At 38.0% G+C, this 24,038-nt stretch overlaps 2 protein-coding genes across 2 annotated transcripts in view; one reads left to right on the forward strand and one right to left on the reverse strand.

Moving 5' to 3' along the window:
• Nucleotides 1–310: 310 nt before the first annotated feature.
• Nucleotides 311–11,465, reverse strand: SLC25A46 (solute carrier family 25 member 46). Its single transcript, XM_072416096.1, has 7 exons — nucleotides 11,371–11,465; nucleotides 8,899–8,956; nucleotides 7,898–7,975; nucleotides 7,189–7,289; nucleotides 3,846–3,902; nucleotides 3,587–3,644; nucleotides 311–1,802 (listed from the first exon to the last, which is right to left on the reverse strand). Exons 1-7 carry the CDS (start codon nucleotides 11,406–11,408, stop codon nucleotides 1,221–1,223), a joined length of 972 nt encoding a protein of 323 aa, XP_072272197.1. The 5' UTR covers nucleotides 11,409–11,465; the 3' UTR covers nucleotides 311–1,220.
• A 7,808-nt stretch (nucleotides 11,466–19,273) lies between these two features.
• Nucleotides 19,274–24,038, forward strand: part of TMEM232 (transmembrane protein 232) — an 88,832-nt gene continuing 84,067 nt past the window's right edge. Inside the window, exons 1-2 of the mRNA XM_072416098.1 lie at nucleotides 19,274–19,318; nucleotides 22,187–22,239. The gene's annotated coding sequence lies outside the window, so the exon portion shown is untranslated. The remainder of the gene's footprint in view (nucleotides 19,319–22,186; nucleotides 22,240–24,038) is intronic.

Raw genomic sequence — 24,038 nt, forward strand, 5'->3', positions numbered from 1 at the left:
AAGTACAATCTAATGGTAAAACACTGAGCTTTAACAAGCATCAAGTAGGTAAGGCATTCACACTTTTCAGTCTTCTATATGCATGTTTAGACAATTTACTAAGTATTGAAGTAAAGATGATAGTCACAAACATGCATGATAAAAAAGTCATCCATGGCAGTTAGTATATATGCCACCTCAGAGGTCCACTTTAAAAGTGTTATTAGCCTCTGTATGGTCTTTGCAATATGCTCCAAGACCAGAACAGAACATTTGAAAATGGGTGCTATGGTGGCTAGGGGGTTCCACATCAACAAACAGAAAACATATGCTAGCACAAATGTTACTTTAATTTTAATATTTGAATAAGGAACATTATTTCAGTAATGAAAGTTTTGGTTAGACTTTCAAATGGAAAACTACAATCAGGTGTTTGCTATCATGCCATTACCATACAATATGGGTTAAGAAATATACTAAAAATGTTACAACATTGGGAGGAAAAATACCTCTGATGTCTGATTTCGTACCACTGTTCTTTTCAGCATTATGTTTATTACAAAATGATGGACTCCACTAAGACTGGTGCTGCATTTACTCTATGGTGCACTTTTTTGAAGTGAACGTAACATGGAGGGATTGCCAGAAGCATCTCTATAGGTAACTCAATAATTGTACAATGTATAAAGATTCAATTGGCTCAGGACACATCATAATAAGAGCGATCCTACCATTCACAAATACAAGTATACATCATGTGGTGTACATAAAATAGATGTGTCAAGCTATGTGTCCAAGGTGAATGCACAGATGTATAAGGCAGTATACCTACCCTATATATTTGGTTATGCAAACCTGCCAAAAGCTACAAAGATATAATTAGATTTACAACAACCTGTATTTCAGAGTTACCACAATACATGTTGAAGAAATGACAAAATATTTAGCATTGTAGTCAACATTTTAACATAGCACAAAAATCGGTGATGTGCCATTACCCAATGAGAACTGCATTCTCTGATAGCTAGCCATGGAAATCACATCAATTTTGCATTGGTTGCTGTAGGTACATCATACAATTCAGTATTACGGTCTTTATTAAAGCCCACCATGAATCCAGATTACAAACATAAATGTAAACGTCAATGTTCATATCCAGCATACAGAATCCAGATCAGACTTTGGGAGATGACACATGCTGTTTTCATCTCTACCCTTTGTACAGGTAATGACTTTCCCATTTACTGGGCAGTATTGTGCAGCAAAGATGAATAAATTAGTTTTGTAATTTGCAGAACAGTAGCATGAAGAGTATACTGCAACACCACGGCCCCAAAGCCTTTGTAAAAGCCCAGTATTCCCTCCTCGCGCTTTATAGTATTAATGCAGTCTCTCATGCCTTCGTACTGGGTGTTGATAGGTAATACTTCATAGCCAAGGTCCGTATTGTCTATTATTGTGCGTGTCCCTTGAATATGAAGACGATGCATTACTGTCTCAAGAGGGTACAGCATGACATCAGCACAAAGGCTGCCAGCAAAATTGGCTAGGAGTTCTGGGAAATACTCCTCCAAAATATTCTGAGCTGAGGAAGTGGTGTCGGAAGGATTTCTGGCAGGTTTCCTTTTCTTTACAAAGAATAAAACACATTTCTGGACTGTAGAGCTAATTATATAATGAAGGACACCATGAAGGACAGTGGGGAAGGTAAGAACCAGAAGAGGCAGAAGACGTTTGCTGTGTGGCACTCCAAGTCCCATAAGTCGGCCAATTCCTTCTTTCAAACAATCCAAAATGCCAGGATTGTCACGAATGATCTCACTCTGTATTTTTTAAAAAGAAAAAAAATGAACAAATTACAATGGCCTATATTCTATTGAAAACAGGCAAGATAGGAATTGTTTTTAAAGTGGACCTATCAGCAAGAGATGACGTAAGCTGCTATTGCTGAACTCCAATTCAATAATGCCAATTCAATAATGCCAATTGCCCTGATATAGGCTGGTGTTTTTGATTCAATTAGGCATCTAAAACAAGCATGCAGATAACTGTATAGCATTTAGCTGAATAGTCAGTCTTGATTTAAAAAGTATTAAAAGTGGAGGATCAGAACACAAACCTGGTAAGCTGCACTTTCTGCTTTTAGAGAGCCTTTATCTATGTTAAAGCATAGAGAGTCCACACCTTTTTGCCATTTACCATTATTTCTAAAATATTAAAAAATTTTAATTATTAAAAAAATACTAGAGATAGTAATGCCCTCATGTAATATAGAGATCTCTCACTAGAAAGAAAAAGGAAAAGCTGATTGGTTATAAATTTTTGCAGTACCTACTAATAGCAAAAAGTTGGTGTTGGAGAGGCTAATCCTTTAGAAAAGTAAAATGGAAAAAGCATTACTACATTCTTGAAATAGCTATAAAACGTAGACAAGTTGTTTCATTATATTTATTTTGCAAATGGAAATCATTCAAGCATTAAAAGAATTACAGCAAAGAAGATCATATTCTAATAACATCCCCATGGGAGATGGGACAAACTAACAATAACATTTTTTTCCAAAGGGGTAAACTGTCAGTACTGGTGGTAATATACTTTGTGTTAGTCTGTCACTTGTGCTACAAACTTTCAATTTGTAATTGTGCAAAAAAAAAAAAAAAAAAAAAATCATATGCTTCAGCCTATCAATACCTTTTTTAAGAAGACAATTAGTATCAGTCTGTGAGTGGTGTCATATAGCCCCACTGTTCTCTATAACCCTGAAACACTGAAGCTGGTAATACAGTCTGGGAGAAGCTCCAGTAAAGCTGCGTACACACTTGCAATTTTTGTCGTTGGAAAGGATCTTTCATGATCCTTTCCAACGACAAGGGACTGCACGATGCATGAACGGTGCTGTACATACAGCACCGTTCATGCTCTATGGAGAGGGGAGGGGGAGAGCGACGGAGCGGCACCCTGCTGTTCGCTCTCCCCCTCCCTTTCATTAGGATCGCTCGTCGTCCATCGTCCGTGGATCCGGCAGGACGGTCGTTCCGATGATGGACGACAACGACTGTACACACGCCAGATTTTCGCCCGATATTTGGCCAATGCCGATTATCGGGCGATAAAAATCTGCCATGTGTACGTAGCTTAAGAGGGTAAAATAAAACTTTGTGTATGTTCTGGAACTACTTTAATTAATGAAGAAAATGCTTAGAATATAACACGAACATGACCCTAAACTTCATTGTGAACTTTGAGGAAACATAAGTGACCCATAGTAGTTATGGGGGACCTGTCTATATGACTATTTACAAGAAACTTCAGAAGTCTGGGCTGTGTGGAAGTCAAAAATAAAGACATTGCAAAAAGGCATGTAGGGTATACAGCAACTACGGTGTAATGGGACCAAGAACAAATACAAACTACTGATGTTGAAATTACTATCAAAATAGTGAAGAACAGAAATGGTAGTACCCCGTGGTTTCAGTTTGCACTGGAAAACTGATCAAAAATGTAAGAGCCATGTTATCAGGATCTCAGTGCTTCACTATATTGCATAAGCAGTGCTATTCACAAAAGTATAAACACAAATGTATGGAGCTAACAAATGAGTAGTTACCTGCACTGTTTCAATCAAACTTGATGAATAAAAGGGTGTAGCGATCGCATAAACTAACCTGTAAAAAATACAAACAAAATAGTTGTGACTAACCAACCTTCTAACAAATTTATCTTTATTACATCTGTCTGTATTTTTGTGCATCAGTCTGAAATATTTTTACAACAAAGGACTGGAGAGTTACATGATAATCATCAATATGGCACAATGAAATTTATTACAAAATCAGACACTCAGAGAGATTGAAAACATGACTCACCCTTTAAGGATCAGGTGTCCTCCTATCTGCTTGGGACTCCATTTATGTGTGAGCTCTCTGCAATGCAAACAAACATCACTGAAATGCTGTATTAGGAACTTTATAGGGTGCATCCCACAACAAAACGAGCCAGAAATTTCACACTCCACTACTGGACTACCCAAGAAAAGAATAGTAAAGGATCAAGTGCTAAAAGTAGATTTTTTTTTAGCTTCACTGAGCCCCCTTCTCAGTCCCAAGCAAATCACCTCCTGACTGACTATCAATGTGTGTAGCACCACATCAACAGTTTTATTCAACGGGTTGGATTCCTGCATTTAAAATCATCCCCTCACTAAAAGGGTAAAAGTTTATAAAGATGATTTGATCTGTCAGGTTCTTACTGCTATCAGTAGTCCCCGCTAACAACATTCAACCTCTTTTTTCCCTAGGTGATCAGTTTCACCATTTTTCAATAGATAATCTGGTTTTCTTTGAGATTAACCAGATTTCCCTTTGGCTAAGTCTACACAAACTAATTTTAAATGGTTATAAATGCCCAAACAGCTTTTGTAAGATTTTTCAAGCAATAAAAAGACATTTCAAACCAGCGGTCGCCAACCGGTGGTCCGGCCAGAGCTATGGCCTATGTCTCCCGGAGACATCGCAGGCTCAAAGTGGTGGGTGGGTTGTGTCCAGAGGCTCAGACCTGCAAAGGGAGAGTGGGCTGGTTCTGGCATGATTGATGGGGGAAGTTTCTTACCCTTTGAGTGACACATGGCTCCTCACGCATGAGCGGTCTGGAGCCGCCTTAGTTTAGTGGTCCAAAAAAATTGGCAACCGCTGTTTCATACCAAGGTACGTCACAGAGAAGAGTTTAGAAAACAAAAAAACAACAACACCCCATTCATTCAAATGGTGGTTTTTGAGGCATTTTTAGGTATTTTAACACTTTCCAGATGCTGCAAGATGCAGACCTTGGACTGTATTAAAGACATATGACCGAGGTTCGGGCATTAGATTGCGAGCCCCTTTGAGTGACAGTAAGTGACAAGACTATGGACTTTGTCAAGCTCAGTGTAATATGAGCTACATAAATACTTTGTAATAATAATAAAAAATAAAAATGTAAAGTGCTATGCTTTACAAGTAAACATACTTTCAGAAAAAAAACATTCCCTATTAGAAAAGTTGTTCTAATTATGCAGGGTTATGCAGGGGAGCCCAACCTGCAGTGTCTTTAGGCAGTTTGTGAAAAATATTTGAAAACAATTTCAAACCCCTCCTGCCTGTCTGTTGCAAGCTGTGAGCTTACTTTACATCTTAACCTACACCTTTCTCATAAATCACTAGAATCTGAAAGAGTGTTGGGTCTGCGACAGATGAAGAGAACTGAATGAACCTTATCAATCCTTATTTGCTGTAATGAAAACCTGAAAATGTTTTGTTTTGTCATACAGTTAAGTGAAAAATAATGTCAATGGGTACCAGAAATCCCATACAGCTAAATGTAGCCACTTGTTTTATCTTGGACCATACATATTGTTGGGAACAGACTGACTCAGGGTCCTATCATGGGATTGTAAAACAAGATATGAGTTGTGTATTAAACATCTTCAAGGTAGATCTTAAATATTTCACCCTTATACACGCCTAATTGTAATGATATTGTAAATTAATAAAACAAGCCATGGCAACATCACATGCACATATTCCATGTAAAGCCAGTTTTCCTCCCAGTAGAATATTACTTACCACAATAAACCTTTACTAAAGTTTACCTATTTAAATTCCTCGGCAAACTTCCAATTTAATACATTTTTTCATGCCACCTCCATATGCAAATCCTAAATATTTTTAATGACTGTAAAGGACACAATTCATTTTGTTGTAATCTAAAGTAATAATGGTTACTTAGTATATCCAATGCCCTTATAAATGACACAGACACATTATGATCCCCAAGTAAACTGTCAATGTGATACAATTCCTCAGCAGTTTCATTCATTTATTCATTCCACCTCCATATGCAAATCTTAATCTTTGATACTATGAAGGACACATTTCGTTATATCTCTGTGTTGCAATTCAATGATTCTATGCTTATACTTAAAAATAGGCAGACAAAAAGAATAAAAGAACAAATAAACATAAAAAAGCTTATCCTTTTGTTTGGCTCTATAGCGACATGGCTGTGAAGACACGACTGCCACGTATTGTTCTTTAACACTTGTCGCTAAAGCACTTTTTTGTTTTCTGAAAGCAGAATCCCTGTAGAATAAAATGATGGTAGTTCCAACATGTATGTCACATGATATTAACAATATCGCTTGTTACACTTACATTTTTTAGTAAAATATGACGTATAAAAGATGAGATTGTGGAGTAAATACATACTGACATGTCAAGCCTAATTTGCCTATTATTGTCTATAGGTAGCACATTAAAAATCCTTAAAAGCTAATGACTTTATTTTAAATATTTTTCTCCTAGATTGTAAGCTCTTTCGGGCAGGGTCCTGTCCTCCTACTGTGTCACTGTCTGCGTCTGTCTGTCCTTTGCAACCCCTATTTACTGTACAGTGCTGTGTTGGCGCTAAAAAAAATTCTGTTTATTAATAATAATAATAATAATAATAATAATAATAATAATAATGACCCTAGAAATATTCCTCTCAACCCAGCATTTGTGGCAATACCCAGCATGCTGCTCTAATGAATTCTGAGTATTCTTGACAGTCCTGCACACATTTGCATTTGTATCTGTGTGTGCAGGAGATGGATTTTTAAATTTGTATAAATATTTATTTTACATAATTTTGTGAATTGTGTGCTTTGATATGCAAAAAGAAAACTGCAGTTTGTCTTAGTTATTAAAGAGTTACAAGAGGCTTGCAAAACAGCAAAAGATTTTTTCTGCAAGTCATGCAAAACGCCCCCCTCCCTCCTTCAGGCCTCTGTCCTGCACACAAGGGAGCAGGAAAGGCCTATATGTCAGATATCTTTAACCTGGGGACTACCTGTATTTTTATTTTATTGAAGAATGGACAGGTGATTGCAATTTTTTAATCAAGCTCTGCTTTAAGCTGGTAAAAATTATAAAGTCGAGCTCAATTCAAAAAGCGATAATTTCTTCAGTCCAGCAGGCAGAGTGAAGCAGTGGTTGAGGTTTTATTGCAGGAAAACACTTGGTGTAAGCTTAAACAGACAGATACACAGATACAGAGACACACTGGATTTATTTTGTACCATATCCATTGCATGGTTGTGTTACCTGCAGTTCCCTACATGTAAAACATATATTCCAAGAAAAATACTTCTGTATTAAAAATAAAACAATGAAGATACAATAAAAATGTTTCTACCTAGGCAGAGGTGTGAATTCACTGATGATGCCTTCTGCTCCAAGGGTTATTCCCTGAACAATGAACGTGCTTCCCATTCCTTTCCAAAGTGCCCTTGGACCCTATGGATTAAATTATAACAAGATATATCACTGAAAACCATTAATAAATGGTACATGCATTTATTAATAAATAAACATGCATCAATAAAACCACAATATTAGACATTATTTGGTAGACATACAGACAGGAATGGCCTTTAGTTAAAAGATCTGAGAAAATATATTAAAATAGTTTAATATTCAGACAGTCAAATGAAGCAGGTCCAACAGCACCATATACATTCCTCATACAATCCTGCACTTCTCAAAAAGACAAACCAATGTGTGGTGATTGACAGCATTAATACTGTACAAATCTGTCAGCAGCACTTATGGTTATGTATTACTGTACTTTGAAACATAGTGAAGTACTGCTTTGCTTACACTAAATCATGCAAGCTCTGTCTATAAAAAGTTTCAATAAAACTAAGATCGTTTTCCAAGACCACAAAGTAATAAATTGTAAAAAAACAAAAATTAACACAATTAAATACAAATTAAATACAGATTACCTATTATCATTACTGTTTAGCCAGATTTAGAAGTGGGCAGACTTCCAGAAAAGACTTTAGATCTGAACATACAGATCAGATCATACAAAAGGAACATTACTCAAACTGAAAACATACCTGAGTCTTTGTAAAACTATACATGATATTCACAATGCTAAATGGTGAAAGGCGATAATTTCTTGCATGGTAGTTAACCTGTAGGACAAAAGTCAAGTCAATTATAATGAAGTTTAAACCATTAGATATTAGGCCTTTTATAGAAAATTTCCCACCAAGTAATGTGTAAAACTAAATACATTATTAAACAAATAAAATCTGCTTCAGCAATTGTTTTAAATGGCCAAGAAAAAGTCTCAGCCTACAGAGCAAAAAATTCAAATTACACACACAGCTTAATCAGGTAAATGAGTGAAATATCCTTTTCTTGTACAGCTCCATATGGAGCTGAAATTAGAGAGAGATTTCAAAATAAAGTAGTTACTGTTGGGTTTATTTTATTTGGTCTGTTAAATATAACAATATTGCTTATAACTGTTAGAGAAGTATAAAAATAGTATCAAATTTATTTGCTTTTTGTTAGCATTGATCCATTCAAGGTTTGCTGATCACCCAGCTTCACTGATGAAATTGTATCTTCTCCAGCCTTGGAGAGGTTTAATAAATCAGACCCAATGTTCTTATTCTTTGTTACGCTATGTGATCTGACGCATCGTATACCAGTAATCCGTACGCTGGCTGGTGCAATCCTTGGTAGATGTCATTAATTTCAAGACTACACTTCATATCAATAGTCCGCACTACAATGATTAGACTTTCTATTATACAGATGGGAGAGTATGTGTGCATAAGTGGATGTGAGAAGTTTGACAATAAAATTTGGTAGTTTGGGAAATTTGGTAGGGCTGATAACACTCAATCCACAAAATGTATGCTGCTAGTAGATAGGACTCTGGCAGATCCACATTGTATTCATATTTATCTGTACTTAAAAAGGGTTAAACATTAAAAAATATACTGCAGAAATGTGCTGCAAGGCTTTACACACTGATTGTCTTGCACATTGATTCTCTTTATTAAAACAACCACTAAGATCTACAACAATAAACTGTAATATTTACCTGGCACTGACGGCGTAACACAATGCATGGGTGAGCCAAAACATTCTCTGTAAAGAGACTTAGACAACACAAGATTAGAGAAAGTTAGTGAGAGCTAATAATGTGCATGCATTCTTATGGAATGAAACTAGAAATATATTCAAGAAGTATACGCAATCCACACTCACTTTAAGAGCTGCCACTCCACAGAATTAGTTTAGTGTTTAAAGAAATACAGATATACACATATATATATATATATATATATATATATATATATATATATATATATATATATATACACACAAATCCATTTTCCCATGGATTGCATACATGTTCTCTTTCCTCCCCATATCACTTTTCAACTAACTATACAAATTTACAATTGTCCCCGTTAGGAGTTTCGTCTTGTTCTGGGGACAACTCCAGATTTTGCCCTAACTTTTAATATGCATGATGAATTAATTTTTGTAATTTAATAGGTTGCAGTGTGTTTCTGATGCTTGTGTGCATTTTCAAGGGGATTACTAGTGGGTGTATTGCTCTATAAAATATAATAAAAATCATATAATATTTTATTAGTGGTACAAGTTTTCTCTTTTAAAAAAACAAACACTATCTACCATCAGTGAGTGCCAGTTACAGAACAGGTATGCTTGTGAAACCAATGGTGCTCCCTATACAGCATTATTAGCTTCCTAGTTCACTGTAGCCATTTATTTGCAAAAAACAACTACCATATATACTTGGTTATAAACCAAGATTTTTGCCTTCAAAGTGCCAAAAGAAAAATATTCCTAGTTTATACACGGGTGACAACTAGTGGCATGTCCTGGAATTGCATTTGTCTCTGGTTTGACAAATTAGAGCTGTCAAAGACAAGCTGTTTTGTAACCCAGCGCCATCTACTGGTGGCCAACAATCATGAACAAAACATGATTTAGGATCAAATGACCCATTATACCAAACTCAAAAGTACAAAATATTTTAATCTGTAAAACAGAGAAAAAAAGAATATACAGGTTAAGCCAATATTATTCAAATTTTTCCTTTTTAAAGATTAAAAAATAAACACAGTGATGGCCACATTTTGTACTGTAGGTTTATACTCTATATTACAATGATCTTTACCAATGATCTTTTTAGCTATCTGTAAGGGTGACAACCTTCCTAATGGCCAGCAATGTAAGAGGCATTCCTCCCACTGACCACAACTCTAATGTACTGGGAGCTGTGAATATAGTTCCCTGCAACTGGTCAGGAAACACTGGTTTAAAGTGTTTACAAAGTATTTAAAATGTAAATGTAACCCAGCCAGCAAATTTAGGCAAAAAACAAAGCACATTCGGCCTCATGCACAAAATGGTAGGTTAGGTGACATTCACTGTAGGTGTATATTCCTGGTGCATATGTTTTAAAATATAGGGATTAACCACCCTAGCGATAAACCCGAACTTTTCTCACTGTATGAAAATACAGTGAGAAAAGTTCGGGTTTATCGATCACTTACCTGGTCCCGCTGTGATCATCTAGCGTCGTGTTCCAGCGTCGTCCTCCAGCGTCCGGTGCCCTCTCCGAGAAGAAGAAGCCCGCCAGCTTCTTCTTCTCCGTCCGTAGCGTGTGCGTGTCCCTCGGCGATGACGTCGGCGCGTGTGCAGGAAATTCAAATTGAAACTCATTCAAACACATTTTGTATTGGATTGAATACAAACTCCTGTATCCAATCCAATACAAAATAATTCAATATAAATACAAAGTATGTAATTGGTAAATTCAAACTCTCATTTTGTATTGGATTGGATACAGGAGTTTGTATTCAATCCAATACAAAATGAGAGTTTGAATTTTGTTCTCATTTTGTATTGGATTGAATACAAAGTCCTGCATCCAATCCAATACAAAATATTAGAAAATATATTTATGTGGTTTTGTCTATAGGTATGTGACGGACACTAGGGAGGTGTTTTAGAAAAAAATATTACTATACAGTATACTGAATTATCGCATTTTCAGTATTTTCATTTTTCATTTAAGCTGATTTTTCGTGTCTTTTATTTAATTTTAATAAAAGCATTTTTTTTTTTACATGATTGTGTGTTTCAAACATTTTTTATATTCATGATATCTACTAGAACCCTGTTCGGACATATTTCTGTAAGTTACAGGTCTACAATTTAAAAAAAAAAAATTTCATGAAAAACCGTGTAACGCTTTTGGAACAGAAATCTAGACATCAGTGTAACGCCCAGGTGGTTAAACTGCTTGCAGTAAGTTGGTAAACACCGCATACACCACTTTAAAAATAAGCCCAAAATGTCTGAAAGAAGAACTATCAGGTGAACCTTTAGTAGTTTATTCAGTTTTTTCTTTTATAGGAGCATGCTATGCTAAAAAGAAATGTACTCCTTTGTTTACATATATTATAACCATATTCCTAAAACATGCCATTGTCATTAGGTTACATAACTACTACAAGACGAAAATATGAGTCACCTTGCAAGTCCAATACCAAATCCAGCAAATCTGTTCATCTGATCTAAAACGAGAAAAAAATTATAGATTAAGATCAAGGAAGCAAATTCTCCTTTATTCACAATGTATTTTCATGGTTTTATTATTCTAAGCAGACAACAAAGAAAAAAAAGACACTGAACAGCTGACCTTAGGCTAAAGCCCTCACTGATAACATAGATCACGTACATTTTTCACCTATTACTGATTCATTTATGCCTATGAAGACTGAGAGAAGACTCGCACAATATTAATATATAGCAGCAGCTAGAATAGGGAAGGACTAGAACCCCTGCAGGATTTACAGCTCTCTAGGGTTCTGTTACAGAGACTTTTACTGTCACTTATTTTCTTCCTAGTGATAACAGTTTCAGCAAACAGGTTTCACTAAAAATAAAAGCTTCACCAGCAACCCTGAGCTCCAATCATTTTTTGTTTTTGCTGGGTGTCCCTGCTGCACTTTTTGTGTAGCAAAACCATTGTCTCTGCAACAGCGCCCATTCACACTATACTGGTAATCAAGATGTCCGAAGACTAGAACATAAAGGGGAAAAGAAAAAGATGTCAGCGCCTGCGATAAAAGAGGGACAGGCGAATATTCAGAAAATTGTGATTAGGCAGGTATTATTTTATTACATAAGGGACATCACCTATCCCTTCATTAATAAAGGCTCTGCCAGGTTTTTAAAATTTGTATTATTTTTTATATTTTTCCACATCCTAAAAGAAGGATAATAAAGCTACGTACACACGTCAATTTTTTCTCACCCGCAATTCGGCTCAGCCTGCGTCGTTCATCGTCTGTTGATCAGTCCTGGCGGATCCTATGACGATGAACGACGAGCGATCCTAATGCAAGGGAAGGGGGAGAGCGCGCAGCAGGGTGCCGCTCCATCGTTCTCCCCCTCCTCTCTCCATAGAGCAGAATGGTGCTGTATGTACAGTGCTCGTTCATGCATCGTGCGGTCCTTATCGTTGGAAAGGCTCATAAAAGATCCTTTCCAAAGACAAGAATTGCACGTGTGTATGCAGTTTAAGACTGGCGTTTGAGATGGTGTTGATTTTATCTTTGTATTCCCTGCAAATATCATAGATTACTTTGGCAAATGCAAAACAATTTTTGAGCCAGCATTATTCTGGCTTAAAGGGTGTCTCCAGGTTCATTACCATTAATATAGCATATACAGTTTAATGATACTAATATTACATTTTCATTTAACTCTACTACTTCTTTTGCAATACATGGGCAGAATCGGTCAATGAACTCTGAACGATCATAAAAGCATATGAAATGTCTGCCATTGGTAAAATCCCAAAGCCCATCAACACAAACCCTTCCCTCACTATGGCATCACACTCCGATGCTCTCCTTAAAGCTTGATTATAACATTTGCAGACTTTATAACTTACATTTGGCAGGGGGTTTACTTCAATATTTAAAATAGCTTACAGAATTATTAGGTTAGGTTTGGCTGTCTTGCTTTCCCAGTTACTGCTCTGGAACAAGTACCCCAAATGATGAGCACTATTCTGACTTATTAACCTGCATGCCTATTCCAGGTCATATGGCCTGATTTATTACAGATCTCCAGCACTGGAGAAGATGAGACTATCATAGAAGAACCTGGGTGATCCAGCAAACCTAAAAGATTTCTTAAAGCTCATTTGTTATTAGCTAATTTTGTAATTCTGGACCAGATCCATTCCAGGTTTGCTGAATCACCCAGGTTCTCCCATGTTAGTCTATCTTCTGCAGTCTGGGAGAGCTTTAAAATAATATCAGGCCAGGCTGGTACTAAAGGCAGGCAACTGAGATTTTCAAAACAAGGTACGGACAACCACTATATTTTTCTTGGTATGGGTCCTTTTCAGATTGGTGCCATTTTAGCCCAGTTTTGTTGTTGATGAAAGTAGCACATGCTTCCTCAATCCTTAAAGTGCGTTACCAAAAGAATTTTATATCCATATTCTTCACAAGGATTGTTATATAGAATTTCCAGTTGTATTGTGTGATATTTTGTAACAGTGAGTGTGGTATATGTCAGGGTGAATAGTGTACCAAAGTATTTGTTTTACTGGCCATTAAAATGTAGTAATAAATAGCTCAGTTTTATGATGAGAATAAATCAGACCCAAAATGAACCGCGCACATTATGACCAGATACCACTCCAACTCACACAGCACTTCCAGGGAATCACAATGCCTTTGGGAAGAAGAAGTGGATGGAAGCCCCTGGGGGTTACTTAGCTGAAAGTAAGTCAAATCATCTTTATAGTGGTTTTATATGAAGACACAATCCCACCAATGTCAGGGGACAAATGAGTTAATCCTTGCAGAACTCAATTGCTAGCTCAATATTAAAAATTCCAACACTGTGCCACTTCCAACTTTCTCACACATTGATTGATATCACCTTCCAGCCCCGAATTCAAAGTGGACCACCAGCCAATCAAACAGGTATATTTTCCTTTACTTCCAGTCACTTCACCATAAATACCAATTTGTTTTGCACATTTCAGAGGGCATTTCCCCTTACTTTAGTGAGATTTCATCTCCACCAGTATCTAGTTCTATCCCTGCACATTTATGTATCTCTGTATGTGCTCCTGTACTGATGGCTCTGTCCCCTGACCATATATAAGCTCCTGTTGTTATCTCAGTGCTCCTTTCCTGGTCAGTGTGGGTGCCCATGCATCATTGGCAGTGCTTTCTCCGTTATCTACATTGGTGCACCTGTATTCCTGGCAGTGCCACCTTTCTCTACTGTCTCTAGGAGTGACAATGTTTACCCTGGCAGTGCTCCCCAGATCAGGGGGCAACACGCTTAACAGATGGGTTGGGGTAACAACGCACTCCACAGAAGGGTATGACAATGCGGATCAGGGGACAGTGCACTCCACATATAGGATGACAGCAGAGTATGATGACAAAAGAGATTAGAGTGACGAGGGGCTCCACAGATGATGATGATAATACTGTGCGGGGGTCTAATTGGCAGTTAAATGGGGTCCTTATTCTGTGTTTTGTGGTGGTAGACTTGATCTATATCTATGACATCATCAACCAACCACAGAAGACAACACAATGAATAACTGGTTAGAGAGCCTGGGTGGGGGATGAGCAGTTAGGGAGGGATGTGGGTGGAGTTGTTCAGGAGTGGATGGCATGGTAAGTTGCCATACACAAGGTGGCCTCTTTCATATATATAATAATTGTTTAATTTTTCATTGATGCAAATTGACACAGCCAGCACCACTGTGGGGTTTGCTTTAAGTGGATTCCATATTCTAGGTAAGACCCACATAACCACACACAAATACTATGCCATGTGGGAAAGTGGCTCAGGTGAAGGGGTGAAGGTCTGGTTTTTGCCAGAATCCGAAAGTGATCAGACGGGTAAGATCCCTTTCTGCAGTATTGACCTGCCTGATCATACAAACGTGGAAGCCTAGTTCAGAGGAGAGGTAAAGCAACCACAGGTGCATGTATGCATACCAGAAGAAGTGGGAATTGTTAAATATTTGTGTGTATACAAGTAGATTTGTAAGCACTGACATACATGTTACAGTCAATCTGCACAATCTCTAGATCCAAAAATACCTTTGCTGAGTTCACAAAGGTATTCAGCTATATATGTAGCTAAGATATATAATGCAAGGAGAATAAGCAGGAGCTAACCAATGTCATAAAGGTTATTTAATATGGGTTAGGGGGTTTTGGTTGTTTGTCTGCTTATTTGCTACAGCATGAGTTGGGTTAGGGAACTCGGTGTCACTTTCCATGGCTCTGTGATGGGATCCAGGGCTTGTCATTTCAGACTAATATATACCCAGATTCTAAGAGCAAAGTACTGTATGTTCTATGATTATCCTGAATTATAGGTTCATATGTTCTGATTTAATCAATTGTTTTTCATTTTACAGCTATAATTGGACAGCATTGGGATTCTGTATTTGTTTCCTCCACATATCACCAATAATGTTCAGTATTGAAAGCTATGGTTCCACAGAGCGGATCAGTATTTTTTTGTATTTTATTCTCTTTTAAATAAATATATTTATTAAAGCACATCTACATCCATATATTTAAATTTATGTGGATTTTTACACATAAAGTACTATTTTAGATAAACAGCATTGCGTAGTCCATTACTTATTTACTTCATGCTTAGTTTATTACTTATTTACTGCAATACATTTTCTGCGTATTTGTGTCTCAAGAATTTCAGTATTTCATGTAACATTGTAGTGTGAGAAATACAAAGGCAGCCCTTTCTGACCTCCCTGTGAAAGTCCTACTTACCTGGAGGGCTCTGAGTTTAAGACTATAAAGCTTGAGAAGTCTAAGTTTAGGTACATACGTGCAATGGTTCTCGTCCGATAATTGGCTTAGAGCTGATACCGGACGGGAATTTTGCATGTGTACAGGGCTCATCGTCCGAACGACCATCCTGGCAGGTCCACAGACAATGAACGATTGCCTTGGTGTCACCTTTGACTCGGCCCTCTCATTTACCCCCCATATTCAGAACATCTCCAGGTCCGCTCACTTTCACCTACGCAACATCTCCAAAATTCGCCCCTACCTGTCCCCTGAGACCACCAAACTCCTTGTACACGCTCTTATCATCTCTCGTCTGGACTACTGTAACATCCTTCTCGCTGGGATTACCGCTTTTTGCAAATAAAATCCACCCCGAGTCACACTTGGGATTACCGCTAGGGGGGGTTAACCACAACTGCAGAAATAATATCAGGGTTGGAAGCCAGCCAGAGGCTACCTCATCTTCAGAACTGAAAGCTACCATCACTGCTATATTCAATTTCCTATTGGATAAACCCCTGACAACAGCTCTGGAGAATAAGTACATAGAGTCCCTGACTCCATGTCACAGTTATCCGCTATGCCCAGTGATGTGATCTGTAGAGTTCACTTTTTGCTGTAACAATTATGTAAAAAGCATGTCTCAAAGGCCCATTTGATTTTGATGGTGCTGAAATCCACCTACTGCTAGATATGTCCAGGCACACTGAAGATGCGCCCGCTACTTGACTTAGTTAAGTACTGTCATGCTACACACAAATGGGGTCATCCTCATCACTCTGGAAGCCCAAGAACAGTCCCCACTGGGTGTAAGCATCGCTACTTCTCCAGATGTTCACCCTGCAGTCTGGGCGGCACACAAACCTTTCATGGGGGGGATCCTGATGGAACACATTGCAAAAAAAGAGCATGAGGTGTGTATAATATCCCTTTTGCAGGTATTCAGATTTTAGAGTCCTCCCACAAACAACTCATTTTTGCTGACCAAATTGTTAGTAGCTAGAGAGTGCTAACTGTCTTGATAAGGCCAAAGCTGCTTGGACAAAATGCTGACATACTTTTTTGGGGTTTGTAAACAAATGCAGAGGAATTTTAGTTAATGCTGTTTGATCTTAAAGAGGGCGCTCCTTTAGTGAAGTCTCCAAACTTGCATCTCTTTCTCCTTCAAATGGGCTGTTGATGCAATTATGGATTTCAAAAGATGTATCTTTTTGCCCTTAACTCCTACATCGCTTACTTCAAGAGGTCTCTAAATGGAATACAGGCACCTTTTTGTGGCTCATCCATTGTAAACTTCAGAAAATGGTGGTACAGCCTAAATGTACTCCAGGCCCTACCTATTGCTGTTCCCTCAGTGTTAATCACACTGCCATGGTGTGATGATAGTGTACCCCCCTCTCTGCTCTCATCCAATCTAACCAATATCTTACCCCCACTATCCCCACTCTTTCCTATACTTGGAAACTCTTCCATCTGTCCCAGCCTGGTGGACTCTGGATACAGATACTTAGCAAAACAAGGCACTTAATTTGCTTGATTTTTTTTTTTTATCACAGAACCTATTGGCTCACAAAATCAGAGATGAAAGATGATCTCGAGTTTGCTCCACTGCATTTCTGGCACATTATCCAGCTCAGACTTTTTTATACACTTTCTTGATACACTTTCTTCCATAACCAGACCAATTTCTCTGTTCAGTTTTGTTCAGGTCATGGTCCTGTACATCAAGCAGTGTCCTTGCTATATGTGGCCATGATTGTTCCAGAACCTGATTCTACTGTACTTACAAAGATAGGAAAGAGACTTTGGTATGGTGCAAGAACAAATCTCCATGTTGTTTCTTTTTGCCCATTAGTCCTCTGAGTACTGCCTACCAAGATCTAGGACACAAAATCCTCACTGGATGCTACAGAGTGCCGACAATTTTATACAGTTGTTCATCGTAGAAGTCCCACAGATGTTTACACTGCAATAAAGGGCTAGGCATGCTCCTTCATATATTTTTTGACTGTCCCAAAAAACTTTTTTGTTCAAAGGTTCATCACAGTATGCAAAAATGTACAGATCATGAAATCCTTTTTGAGCTCGGATTCTTCATGCTTCTTCATGGATGGGAATTAGCTTGGTCATATATGAGCAGGCTAATTCCTATCCTTATACTGGACCTTACCACTAAGGGGCATGAAAAGGTTGTTGTACTGGAAGGGAAAAAGCCTTCTCATTTATAAGGGAGCTATTTTTTATCCAAATAAAGGGCCTGAACACTAAGGAATAATAAGGTCCTTTTACTGGGCGGAAATTAGCCTGGATATATACTAGTGGGCTATTTCCTTATGCCTCCAGCAATGTGTAAAAGGGTAGATTTTTTTGATGGGCAGAGTTTTTCATGCTTTGGCGATGAAATTTTAGGGGGTGTTAGTAACAGGTGTCTACCAGTTGCACCTCTAATTTTGTTCACCTGTACCCCCCGTTCCAGAGAAATTGGGGTTCACGTGCTAGAAGCCTCCACCAATGTGTAACAGGTTACTTTTTTTTATGGGTAGAGTTTTTCATGTTTTGATGATGGCCTAATGATGACATTTTAGGGGGTGTTAACCACAGTTGTCCCCCACTTGCACTTGTACATTTCTAATTTTGTTCACCTGTACCCCCTGTTCCAGAGAAAATAGGGTTCAGGTGCTAGAAGCCTCCACCAATGTGTAACAAGGTAGTTTTTTTTATTGGCACTGTTTTTTATGTTCTGCTGATGGCCTAATGATCATATTTTAGGGGGTGTTAGCCACAGGTGTCCCCCCCTTGCACCTATAATTTTGTTCACCTGTATCCCCCATTCCAGAGGGGTTCAAAGTAGAGAAGAGGACAGGGTAGTGCAGTATGACATTTCTAGTTTTGTGACAGGTAGGTATAAATTTGGGGTTCGCACCTCCTTGCTATGTAAGTGGCCCCAGGGCTCCATAATTTGTATGTTTATTTTGGCTTCTAGACACACTTCTGTTTTAAACAGCAACCCTGATGTTCAATTTTCACTAGTTTTTATAATTATGACCCCCACATTTTATAAACTATTAAAGGTGGGGAGATGAAATTTTGGATACAGCTAGTTATGAGGGCCCCCTGTGTACCCTAGGTCGGTAGGACATACTGTTCAGGAGATTTGGAGGTTTGTACTGGGAGAGATGTAAGGCTGCAGTACATGACATGCAAGCATTCATAAACAAACAGTGAAAGTGGGACTTTTCCAACATGGTACACGTCCATTGGTATACGTCACCTGCTAGGTATTTTTTATGGGTAGCTTTTTTGCATAGGACACCCTGTAGGAAGCAGAAGGCCAGTCAAGGCTCAGGTCACATGATGGCAAAGCATGCTGGGATATGGAGTCGCAGTGTGCAACCAATAAAATGGCGAGAAAAAGGAGATCAGGCTTTGCTGTGTCAGATATCTCTGTTTATCTCACGGGACGGTGTGTGTAGTGAAAGTCGGCTTGTAATAGGCTGGAACAGAGTGGGGCGTGGTCTGGTTGTTAAGGGAGTTTCTGCGCGTCCTTAGTAACCACGTGTGTGCAGAGAGAGCAGTGTGGAGTGCAATCAGAGTTCATCCCAGCAGGTACAATGGAGAAGTCTGCAATGCATTGCTTATAATAATGTGTCTGACAGTATAGTCCTATAGGAGGGGGTCAGGGCAGCGTGTGAAAGGGAGGATTATTAACATGTTTATTTTGCTGCTTACAGAATATGTGACAACTAGACAAGAAATGAGAAGACTGTTGTCAGCAGGATAATAATAGATATCTCAGATAACAATATTAATAACAGAAATTCCAACCTTTCCACATTTCTTGCAGTCTATGTTACCACAGCAGAGATTTGTATGTCCTCTATATACACAGACAATGAAATTCTTACAGAGTTCTATCCCTTCACATTTCTCAGCACAACTAAAAACAATTGCATGGAGTTATATTTATAGAAGAGCTGCAACTGATAAATGTAAAGGCAAGCACAATGTTAATGCAATCACTATGATGTCAGGGTGTCAATAGACACATCTATTTATAGCTTATATATATTATAAGCTTATATATAGCTTATTATAAACTAAATCATGATGAAAGTGTTTGAATTTGCATAAATATTGCTGTGTGTGGCCGGCATAAAGCATTATAAACACAATCATCCAAAGAGAGGGCCACTGTGTGTACTGTAACAGACAAATAGTCACCTAATGCCATGCAGAAAAGTTAGGCAATGTTTGCACAGGCCATGGGTTGCAGGGTGCATGGTGGCTCAGAGGTTAGCTCTCTGGCTTTTGAAGTGCTAGGCCAGGACACTCTCTGCATTAGGTTAAAATTAAAGCAGAAGTAAACCCAAAACAAAAAAAAAAAATCACACCTTAAATCTCGCATATCAGTCTATCTGTCAGGAGGTTTTTTTCCATCCATTGTCCAGCTATCTGTCTTCTCTTGTCTACCTCCTACGTCACCCGATTTCGCACTGCCCAAGTGCAAGATCCATTTACGTAGATTGGGGGAAAACTTGCCCATCTCGCTGCTCATGCATGAGATCAGCAATTTTTTTCCTGTTGATGAAAGGGCTCCTTCTGTGTATAAAAAAAGGGAAAGGTTTCCTTTCAGAACCAGAGGGAATTACCGGGACAGCAATAAGCTTTCAGCAATATGCTCCTAAGCCTTAAAACTCCTGAGCTGTTTCAAAAAGCTATAGAGAGGAGTGTTGCTGTTGGGTTATCTGTAAACTGTATAGGTTATCGAAGTGCAACTACCAAATAGCGGTGAACTACAAGACACATAGAAAATACATTCTATAAAATGTGTTACATAATAAGTTGTTGTGCGAACGAGTCTTAAAGAATAATCCCTCACTCATTTTAAGCATTTAAAAGTATGCATTCATGGCAGGGGTGGGCAAACTTTTTCACTCAGGGCCCACAATCTGTTCTGAAATTTGGCAGAGGGGCCAGGCCGATGGGAAAGTGGGCGAGGTTATGCCATCATGACAACACTAAACTCTCCTAAATCAGATCTGAGCCTCCGATGGCAGAGTGGGCACGTAGAGAGTTTGACGCGCGGGATTTAAAAGCCTAATGGGCCGTAGTTTGCCAATGCCTGGTCTAAGGTGTTTATTTATAAAACAGGGAATCTGACATTCCCTCAAACAGCTTTATTTTATATTGTTTTTTTAGGCTTTTTAGGTTGGTCAGTGCCACTTTAAATTCTAATATCAGTTTCTCAAATGTTCCACAAAAATCATTTGTATATATATATAACTAATATAATATATATATATATATATATATATATATATATATATATATAATATATATGTATATATATATAACTAATAGTTTGCTACAAGAAAAATTCAACTGTTTCAGAAGGAGTTTATTCTTTCTACGTATAAAATATTTTTGTAATTTTGAGTCTTTTTAAATTAGCCCCTAGTTCAGATGGCCGATGAGGTTGTGATGTGGGTAATGCTATCTTACACTCACACACATGTTTGGGACACAACACATAGCATCTCAGCTGTGGCTGCCCATGGGGAATGAATGGCGGTGGTGGTGGTTCAACTGTCTCTCTGCTTTCTTCATTCTATTCATTATCCCCTCCATCACCATCTTCTTCTCTCCTTCTACAGTGCAGCAACGGCCTTTATGGCTTCTTCTCTTCCCTCCTTTTTTTCATCCTGTGCTAAGGTCCAGCATTATGCAAACTAAGTTCAGTTACCTTTAATAAAAAAGAATGCTTCTATCAACCAAAACCTCAGGTTTTCTGTCCTTAAAGCTTGACTAGATCTGATGTGAGATGACACTAAACTAAACTGGTAGTTTCTCTATATTGTATATTTTTTAAAATAAATTAAATACAGGCTAGCCAAGAGGAACCTCAAAAACAAACCACAATAGACTATTCTGTAGAACCATATGATTCAAAATTCCAAACTGATTTACAATTAATGAATTATCATGCTGAAATTGCATATGAAGTTCATAGGAATAAGAGCATTATGAATGTGTTCACTATTTTTGATAGGTGAACACATTTCCTGGCCTTGGTGGCGAAACTTGACACTCCCTGTGACCTGACCTTAAAATAAACTGTGCTTTGGACTATGAAGCTGGAAGAGTGCAGTATAAGTGAATGAAAATGTAAATTCAAAAGAAGGTAGGGGAAAGTGCTTCTTCAAAGATCCTGATTTATTAAAGCTCCCCAAGGTTGTGTGTCCTCCCCAGCCTTGGATAGCTTTAATAAATCAGGTCCAAACTCTCCAACAAACAGAAGGAACCTTGTGGGGCTTTGCAGGCAACACACCAAAGCCTGATGTATATAAAAGGGACGGGGCATAGTATGCATTTTTACCTCCTTTCTCCTTTATAAATTACCCAGAAGGTATTTTAAAACTTTAGGTTAGTCATTGAAGAAATAGTAAATGAAATTTGACTTTGTTTCATCTGCAGATATGGAAATCTAGTTATTTTTCCATTCCCAGACATTTGTGCAAGCAAGCCAGGTAAGATGTTTCATTTCTCAATTGATGCTTGCTAACTTGAACCATAGGGCAGTGAAAGGTAGCTAAAAAAGAATATTATAGTAGGTGGACTCTTACAAATTCATAGAAAATGTAAAGTATATTATTATTATTGTGGTTTAAAATGCACGTAGAGTCAAATTATCCCTTCCCTACTTACCGGTAATCACTGACTACATGCATTTATGCAACACATGTATAGTCTAGGTCAGGAATAGATTAAGTACTAAAGCATAGGAACACCCTGAGTTTGCCTTCAGAAACAAGGAAGGAGTAGCAGCTCCCATGTTTCTATTCTGACAGATTATTTCTTAGTACCTGAGTAGACCCCTTATCACCTCTTTCCTGGTACTTGCATTAAGAAGATTAGAGAACAGCTCCTTTGTTCCTGACATCCTGTCTATGCTCCGGTGCTTTTATTTCTAAAGCACTTTTGGAGAGCCTGTCTTTATGTGCTGGGATTCTCTGTTTGCATTTACTGGCATTTTCTAGAGAAAACCCCTTATTCTCCATTGACTCAGTTATTTGGGTGTCCATTTATTAAGCAATTCCAATCAGATTGGTTTTACATTTTGGGTACTTTGCACTTTATGATGTTTTACCACTAATTTTATTCCTAATGAGATGGTAATGCAGTCGGGAAGACTATAAATCAAAGATAAAGCTACTTAGTTTACTTTAATTGGGGGCTATAGATTTTTTAAAGTACAAATGTGTGCCTGGACACTGAATGAACACAATTGGCAGAATGTATTTTCTGCAGTTGTTTCCCAAAGACTTACCTTTAATTTGTCAGTTTGTAACCCCCTCTGGTTCAAGGACCTAAAAGCATTGCATTGTACCCAGTGGTCTATGGCAGACCCTCTTTTTCTTGACTTTTTGCTGTCCACTTGGATGTTTTAAGTGTTCTTGACTACCTTCATGAATTCCAGTAGCTCTAAAATTTAAATATATAAAAACCCATCAAGGAAAGGGACAGGCAATGTCCCTTATTTAATAAACTGCCTTACCAGTCTGATCTCTGCGGCTTTCTGTCAAAACGCTGATGCTGCACATATGCAGGTTAGTGGAGCGGGTTTAGTTCCCCTTTAGGCACCGTTAAGTTTTTTTGTGTCTATGGCCTCGTCAGATTTGTGGGATTGTCCCCTGGACAGGAAATATAAGGAAATCTCCCTAACAGGACACAGTAACAAAAGTTTCTTAAAGGTAGCATGAGGAATGGCTAAAGCCTGCATTAGCTATATTGCAGATTTCTCCTTACTACCCGCCACAATGACAGTATTGTCACTAGGACAGGATACGCAATAATAAAAATGTTTCATTTTAGTATGATTAAGGAAAAGCTAGAAATATTTACTAGTTCATACTTCCTTTATTGTTCCCAAGGCTTGTGTGTAAATGCAACAGGTTCATACACTGCACTAAAGATCGCCAACAGTGTAGCAAAAATGGAGGGCTTTTTGGTTCTTTTTCCACACTTCATTGCAACATACCTGGTTATTCTTTTTGAGTTAGGATAGAGACTGTAATTTGCATTATGTCCACTAGATGGACCCTGATACTAAAGTAAAAGATAAAATGCATGCTAGAAAAGTAACTATTGCCCATATATAGATGTATATATCTAGATATATCTACCGGTATATACCGTATTTTTCGGCGTACAAGACGCACTTTTTCTTCCCCAAAACTGGGGGGGAAAAGTGGGTGCGTCCTATACGGCGAATGCAGGTTTAAAAAATAATTAAAACCGGTAACATACTTACCCGATACCGCGATCC

This window comes from Pyxicephalus adspersus, chromosome 6 (genome assembly GCF_032062135.1).
Source record: "Pyxicephalus adspersus chromosome 6, UCB_Pads_2.0, whole genome shotgun sequence".
Classification (NCBI taxonomy): Eukaryota; Metazoa; Chordata; class Amphibia; order Anura; family Pyxicephalidae; genus Pyxicephalus; species Pyxicephalus adspersus.

Bases quoted from the DNA above. Each gene is read 5' to 3' on its own strand.
- SLC25A46 (XM_072416096.1), bottom strand. From the start codon at position 11,408: ATGAACAGATTTGCTGGATTTGGTATTGGACTTGCAAG. The intron at 8,957-11,370 runs GTGACTCATATT...GTGTTGTCTAAG, and splicing joins TTTGGTATTGGACTTGCAAG to TCTCTTTACAGAGAATGTTT. The intron at 3,903-7,188 runs GTAGAAACATTT...TTTGCATTGCAG, and splicing joins GAATTCACACCTCTGCCTAG to AGAGCTCACACATAAATGGA.